The 8,292-nt window shown below is 46.5% G+C and overlaps 1 protein-coding gene across 1 annotated transcript; it reads right to left on the bottom strand.

Moving 5' to 3' along the window:
• Positions 1–7,184: 7,184 nt before the first annotated feature.
• SMIM43 (small integral membrane protein 43) lies at positions 7,185–7,763 on the bottom strand. The gene has a single exon (XM_077300417.1). It carries the CDS (start codon positions 7,479–7,481, stop codon positions 7,197–7,199), a length of 285 nt encoding a protein of 94 aa, XP_077156532.1. The 5' UTR covers positions 7,482–7,763; the 3' UTR covers positions 7,185–7,196.
• Between the last annotated feature and the right edge of the window lie 529 nt (positions 7,764–8,292).

Below are 8,292 nucleotides of genomic sequence, written 5' to 3'. Positions count from 1 at the left end.
TGAACAATAATGTCTGTCTTGAATAAAATTTTGTCAGTCTTAAAGGTACCTCTAAACTCAAACTTTATTCTGCTGCTTCAGACCAACATGGCTACCCAACTGAATCTATCAGAGGTTCCCAAACGTTTTTGAGCCTGTGGGCATTTTTGGAATTCTGACAGGGCATGTGGGGGCAGCAACAAAATGGCTGCCACAAGAGGTGGAGCCAGCCACAAAATGATTGCCACAATTTAACACCAGTAACACAGTATAGAACTTTGTGCTGCTGTTAAAGCAATAGTTTTTTTTAATCTGCAAAGCAATTCAGAAACTTTGCTGGGCAAAAGCCCTACCTGGCTCCATCTTCTTTCTAAAACTACTTGACAGGCACCAGAAAGACTGTTGGCAGTTGCTGTGCTACCCACAGGCACCATGTTGGGGACCCCGATTTATTTTTTTGTATGGAGACTGATCATACAATCCTAAACAGAGATGGTGGTAGAAAGTGTCATTAACTCATAGCTGCCCTGAGGTAACCTGACAGTGTTTTTATGGCAAGAGACTTTCAGAGGTGGTTTTCCATTGCATGCCTCTACGTCGCAACCCTGGACTTCCTTGGTGGTCTCTCATTCAAGTACCTACCTGGGTTGCTTAGCTTACAAGATCTCAGGAGAACAGGCTGAAGAGCCATTCAGGCCAGGGCTTACCACCATCTAAATCCACTGAAGTCATTGGGTTTAGAAAGATACCATTTGGCACTGTAGCATATCTAGAAGACGGTTTCAAGCCCTACCTCTTCAGATTCACTGCATGGTTTTGCCTAAGCCAATATCCACGTATAGCATTCGTCTCCCTTACAACCTCATTGTAAGGACCAATTAAGAAGTAAAAGTGCTATGTGGATTATGAAATTTAGGAACAGCTTCCTAAATAACAAAGTTCAAATCATTATCTCCCAAAGTGTTGTGCCTTCCAGAGGGCTCCTTGCACTTAGTTTATTACAATAGCATAAATGGATCCAAATCTTTTCATTTGGCCCTGGCCAGGGCAGAAAGGTAAGGTCAAAATCTTGCTAATACATACATAGTTAACAAATCAATAATAATAACGTAGAACTTTTAAAAGTGAAGGCACTCGGGTTGGGCACTTTGGCACTGGCCACCTTGGGCTTCCGTGATTGCCAAAGTGGCCGAAGTACCCAACCCTAGAAGACACCTTGAACAAAACTAGGGTTAACTAATTATGACTCTGTACGGCTGGGGTTTTTTTTAAAGCTCAGTATTGTCATGGCAATGTTTTATGCAACACTTTGAAGGGCTCTTTGGGACTATAAGATATACATTTAAATAAATGAAACTCATCCTTGTTTCATCTACAATTAACAGATAACCAGTGGAAAGACCCTGACAACAGCATGTTTTCCCAATTCTATCAATACATGTAGGCAATCACTAGTCGTCAATTAAGCCAACATGACACACCCATCTTTCTGTTGTTTTCCTTGTTCTGTCAATATTGGACAACCAACGGACCTGAACTTCTCTCTCCTGTTGCCCAGTATAGCCCAAACATATGCTTTTTCCTTCCTTTGGTATTCTTAATTCAATCTTGATTGTCCATCACTGGCCTTTTTGTCTTCTTTCACTATTTATTTCCTGCCCATTACCAGCTCTATTATTTATTTACTTATTTAAACAGTATTTCTTTAAACAGTTAGAATCAGTTAGTTTTGAACTGCATTATTAATTTAACGTAATGGGCAGAACGAACATCCTAAGAATTTATCAGCCTGTGCATTTTCTACTCTGCTCTCAAACATCTGAGGCAGGCATACAAACTCTTTACAATGGTCTGAAAAACATTTACCACCTCATTGCAATAGCACCAGAGGAATGGAAACTCTAGGTTTTCATGAGCCAGCAAGCTGCAATCAAGGCAGCTGCATTATTACGCATAGCAATTCTGTGCACTGCCTAACTGTTGATATTGAGGCAGCTAAATGTTCAGGGTAACTACTCAGCCTCTGATGCTACGAGCCAGGGAAATATTTGTGCATTTTTGCCAGGTATTGTTGGGAAAGTGGTCCCTCCTGAAAAAATGTAGGCCACTAAGAATGTAGAAGACGTGCTGAGGGCAAGTGGGGTCTCCATTGGAATCCTGGACCATGGTTCAAAGAGAAGGAAGGTTTAAGTAAGAAAAAAATCATAGGATGATTATTATGTCTGACCCAATCCAGCAATGTGTTTTCTATGCTGTTCTTAGCAGCAGAAGTCCAACACAAACATGTGTTAGAAAGGCAAGAAAAGCTTATTACAGTATGATGATTAAGTGCTTCTCTGTTAAGTGCTTTCAAGTTACAGCTAACTTATGGTGACCCCACAGAGTTTACAAGGTGAGGGATGAACAAAGGTAGTTTACTATAGCTTGCCTCTGCATAGGAACCCAGGGCTTCTTCATGCCCTCCCATCTAAACGCTGACTCAGGGCTGACCCTTTTCAGCCTTGGACCATCCAGATTATGGCTAGCTTTCTCTACACACACCTTTTTCTCTGCAGGGTCTGTGACCAAGTACCCTGTACACTACCATTTCTCCATTACACACTGGATTTCCACCAAAAGCTTGTATACTGTGTTAATGTGCTATGCACTGCAGCCCTGCCAGGCTTGAAAGGGCTACTGTTCCCTCTGCCTTTGATTGGACTTTGTTATTTGTGCTGCTTTTCCTGGGTTGTTCTTGGAAGTACAGCTTTCATGTCTATGGCTGATTAGTTAATTGCTGATGGTTATGCTTTCTGGTTAAAGTTTTATGTTTCAAATTTGCTACCATATAACTGATTAAATTTTGTGATAGTTTCATTAGCTGTGCTCAGATTTTTGATTCACTTCAGAAAACTCACTAAGAGGCATTCTAAATACATATATACAATTTGCACTGCCTATGTCCTATGTTGTTTCCTATGAGAAGAGGGCTTCACAAAGTTTGCACCTAGGGTTACCAAAACAGGCTGTCATCATGACCTCCTCTGACCAGCACAACAAATCGAACTCTTCAGGATGGAGCCAGAGAAGCCACGGTGAGTGACTAAGGAGGACCCGAGGAACCAGCACAGCAGAGGTGCCTGCCAGGAACACCTGCCAAGCCCATACCAGCAGCACCAGAAGCCACACCGCTAGACCCTGCAAAGGAAGCCTTTCCACCAGCCCAGGTCAGCTGCTAGGCCTCCACTAGGCAGGGCTCAAATCCAGGCATGCAGCCTCAAGACTCTTTCTCATTTTTCAGGAATGGCAACAACGGAAGGCCTAAGCTGAGGTAGTACAAAGGAAACAAAATGCCCAATTGGCTGCACATAACTTCCCTGTAGGTCTAGAGTAGAGTGCTGAGGAGAATGCTTCCTCACAGGATCCTGGCCAAAACACACTGCAGCTGCAGGATCTTAACACCTGCCAGCAGGGCAGCTGAGTCTGATTACTTCCCAAAGTATGTAGGCTGAGGTGTGGGAAACCTACCTTTTTGGATCAACCAGCCTACTAGACATGAATCTGTGTGCCAGCTCATGCCCTCTCAAACTTCACTACCTGAGGAGACCTGACTGGGCTGGTACGCCAGACACAGGCATGAAGAAGGGGTATTCTGTCCCTTTACGAGTGAATGAATGTGTGGAAATGGGTGGCTGAAGCTTTTCATGGCAGGGAGATAAACAACACTGCCTGGTAAATAACATCTCATCAGTGGAAGTTTTGAGCCCACCTTTAAAACCAATCAAGTTTTATCTTAGGTATAAGCTTTTGTGTGAAAGTTAATACTTTGAATAAAACTTTCTTGGGCTTAGAAGTGCTACTGGATTCAAACTCTGTTTGCTGTTTCAAACCAATGCAGCTACCAACCTACAACCTTCTCATTAAAGGAACAGGTCATCCTTAGCTAGGCCTGTTGGCAATGCTATTTGTAACAACTACTTTGGGTGATAGCAAGGGTTTATAAACTTGACAGGCCTTGCAGTGAACCCATTGCTAAGTAGCAAAGACTGAAAACTAGGTTTCTCCCACAATAATTCCCTCCTAATCAACCCATGAAATAATGTTAGACTCCAACAAATAGGTCAGGGTTATAATGCAGGAGTCCTATACTTGAGGACAATAGTATGCTTGCTACAATGTTGCCATTGTAATTTGCATGTCAGGACCTTGCAGCTGTCTTAGCAGCTGTCATAGGAGCTATCTGATCCAATAACCTGTTGGCCAGAAGCATCCCCTTCCTTAGTACATCACCCCTGAGAGTAGTGATTTCCAGAATTTAGCCACTGAGCTCATTGCCTGGACTTAATGATAGGCTTCCTCCCAGAAGAAGATTAACAGTCCAGTCATCAGCCTCAAAGATTAAAAATGGCCAGAAGCCTTCAGCGGCATACAGATACAACCACTTAACCATGCATGTAATTTTTCTTTTAAACAACTGTTAGCCTCCGACCTGTTCCGTCTGCTGCTCTCCAAACTGCAGACAAAGTATTCCCCACACACCCTCTGAAAATTGTCTTCATTCAAATATACTAACCTTGCAGTTCCCAGACTGCTTTGCAAGGACATTTGATCAAAAGATTAAGGGTCAGAAAAACCAAGAACTTCTGAAATCCTAAAAATATCCCAATTTTCTGAGCCTCATCTGGTCTTCCAGGATGTTGTTCTTTTGTGCATTTGTGTGAGTTTGACCATCCAACTCTTGACTAAAACCTGAAATCTAGATACCTGATAATTTTTGAAAAAAAAACACAAATGCCTTTTAAAATCCAGAATCCTTCCTCTAAAACTGCCCAAACTTGATATGTCTGTAAATATCCCCCAAAATAAAAGGGCATGGCTTAATTTGAGCCAGGCCTCATCAGGGATTAGCAGACAAAAAAAGGGAGAATGAAAGACATGTTAAGGACCCTCAAACATGTGCAGAATACTTGTATTTACAGTTGATTAATTATTACTGATACACCACACGGGGCATTAGTGAATCCTTCAGACAAGTTACCTTGCCATAGAACTTCTGTAGAGCTTCTTGTTGGGTTTGGCTTGCAAAAAAAATGCATATGAATTTCCATTCTTCCAAATAAACCTTCAAAATAAAAATTTGGGCTAACCATATAATGTTAAGACAGTTTAATGTCCACAATCCCATGCTGAGAACTCGATAAAATATAGGAATCAAAGTACTCAAGAGGTTAGAGTATGCAAGCAAAGAGGATCATTGCAGTCCTACTTTGCTCCTGAATTATACTGACAGAGACTGGAAACCAATTATATACATCTCTTGGTTTCAGAAGGGTAGGAGAGAGAAAAGGTAAAGTGCAGAAAAGTATTTAAGTACACCAAAAATCAATAGGCAAGTCCATGCAAAAGAAGGATTTCCCCCCCACAATAATTAAAATGTTGACTTCACAGGCAAAGGATCCAAGGATGGCCACAAACATAGAGGGCTTTAAACAGCTAATAGTTTAATGAATGGAGTATAGATCCATCTATGGCTGCTAACCACAGTATCTGAATGGAACCTCTGCCCAATCAGACAGTAAACCTCTTTCTGTCAGTGCTAGGAGGAAACTTCAGGGGAAGGGCTCAGCCTCTGTGCCATGTTTGCTAGCCCTCCAAGGCAGTAATTTGGCCGCTGTCTGAGACAGTGTGCTTGACCAGATGCCCCATTGGTCTGATCCAACAGGATCCTTCCTTCCTTCCTATTTATCCCCACCACTCCCGAAACCAGTCCAGCTTCTGGTGGTTGACTGTAAAAGAATAAAAGAGTACAGTACAATATGATAAAAATAAAATATAACCCCCAAATGAAAACAATAGCAAACAACAACAAACAGCAATAAACTTTGATGGCGGGAAGACAATTTAAAAACCCAAGCCATCCGTTGTGTCAAAAGAAGTGCGCTCTACTTAATAAAAGCTTACGCTAACTTCTGCTACAGTTTTGTCAGTCTCTAAACAGTAATGACTGGGGAAGGCACTGGCAAATCACCCTGTATTGAGTCTGCCATGAAAACGCCAGAGGGCATCACCCCAAGGGTCAGACATGACCCAGTGCTTGCACAGGGGATACCTTTACCTTTAAGGAGGCCAGAGTCGGTTTGTTACTTTGCAATGGTTCTGGATTGCACCCATAGATATTTAGCCACAGATAAAACTGTAGAGTGTGTATACTATACTTAAATAAGAAAACATCATCAGACTCTTTCTTAGTTTTCAGACAAAAGACAAAGGGGCTCAGAACATACAACAAGCCCGCTGGATCTAACCTGCACACAGCCCACCTATTTGAACATTATCCCAGAAGCCAAGGAAAGAGGCACAGAGGCCAAGGTCTTCCCCTGAAGTTTCATTCTAGCATTGGTGCTCAGAGGTATTCAGGCTCCTCAGAATCTCTTTGGAATCCAAAAATGCAAGTCAGCTCAAACACAACAACTAAATGGAGAATTTATGGGAGAGGCTACTGGAAGTGTGGAGAAAGTCCCTCGGAGCTGTCATAGATCGCCAGTTCACCTTAGCCATTGCTGTGGGATTGGGGGGGGGGAGGGTTACCAGCTTTGAGGTGGAGCTAGGAAGGACAGAGACCCAGGGGGGGGGTCAAAGTCCACCCGCCAAAGCATCCAGGGGAACCAATCTCTATAATTTGGAGGTGAGCTGCAATTCCACAGGATCCCCAGGACCCACCACCTGGAGGACGGCATCCCTAGTGCTGTCACTAGTACAATTATCAGGGGGAGTCAACATGTGGTCCTTCAGATGCCCATGGATTACAATTCCCACGAGTCCCTGCCAGCAAATGCTGGCAGGGGCTCATGGGAATTGTAGTCCATGAACATCTGGAGGAAACACAGGTTGACTGCAACACTGAAAAACAAACAGCCCTGCAGCCCTGCAAGGGGAAAGGCTGTCGGTCCCATTTCCACACAGCAAAGTGAAGCTTTGGGGAGTTAAGCTAACCCTTAATTCCAAATAACATACTTAGAACTCGGGGGCAAGCGGCCCGCCCGGCGACGCAGCATGTCAGAAACGGGCGCTGAGCTCCAACTCGCCCCCCGCCGACAGACCAAGGCACCTGGGCGGCTGCTCCCCGTCGCCGTCCTCTGGGCCCTAGGGCGGGGATGAGGCGGCCGTCCCGCCTGGCGTCTTCGCCGGCGCATTGCCGGGCGCCCTCTAGAGCCGGCCGGCCGGGCGGGCGGGCTCCTTCACAGGGTTTGCTCGCGGCAGAAGCCCCAGGGCTCCCGCAGGGAGTGGCGGCCCGGCTGCAGAGCGCCCGTGCTGGCCACGGAGTTCTTCAGCTGCTTGATGACTCCGAAGAGCAGCAGGAAGAGCAGGAAGAGCAAGAGGAAGAAGAGCGCCAGGTAGACCAGCAAGTTGAATTCCCACTCCATGCTGCTGCTGCTGCTGCTGCCGCTGTTGCTGCTGCGGGCGCCGGCGCCAGGCTGCCCCGCGGAGGGGAGCGCTCCCTCAGTGCCCCGTGCGCCCGGCATCCGCTGGAGCCCAACTTCAGCCCACCTGCTCCGCCCGCCGCTTGCCTTTAGTGCCCCGGGGAGCCCATGCGGCTGCCCCTCCTGAAGGTCGCCGTGCACGGCCGCCTTGCGGCGCTCCCGGGAACATGGGGCTTGGCGCGGCCGGGACCGTGCGCGGGGGGAGCGGATCGCCTGCCAGGCTTCGCCGCCTCGTTCAGAATCCTAAATCCACCCACGCCGCCGCCGCTGCCGCCTGGAAAGCGGTCCCCGGCGCCTCTCCCGGAGCCCTCTCCGTCCCCCCTGGGAAATGACGAGGGGTGGGGTGGGGAGGGGCGACAAATCTTGATCTGGGATTGTACCGAAAGATGTAATTGAGGATTATACCCCGCTGCGACTCTAGCCACGGCAGCCGTGGCCGCCAGTCTCTCTGAAAAGCCCCACCGAGAGCGAGGGAGAAAAGGAGGACATGTAGGGCGCCCGTGTAGGGGATTAATAGCGCCCGGGGCGAGCTTTGATTCCTGCCTCGGAATGGGGCCGTTTCAATCACGGGGCCATTGTTGTGCCTGCAGAAGGGAAACGAGGCTGCAGGTGGTGCTGAAGTTTTTGCCTGGCTGGAGAAACGCGTCTCTCAGGTTTCCCCGGCAGATACAGAGCCGTAGCCTCAAGTGGGATTTGTCACAGCAAGGATTCATTTATGCCCTCTTGCGCTTTAACAGCTCACTGGTATTCCCAAGCAGGGGGGCAAGAATCATTGTACATCTACTTTATTCCTCACGCCGGGATGCCTGGCTCTGCAGGGAATGGGGAAGAAGGATAATGGTCTCCTTCCAGA

This window comes from Paroedura picta, chromosome 10 (assembly GCF_049243985.1).
Source record: "Paroedura picta isolate Pp20150507F chromosome 10, Ppicta_v3.0, whole genome shotgun sequence".
NCBI classification, from domain to species: Eukaryota; Metazoa; Chordata; class Lepidosauria; order Squamata; family Gekkonidae; genus Paroedura; species Paroedura picta.
This window is presented reverse-complemented; position numbering and strand designations above follow the sequence as displayed.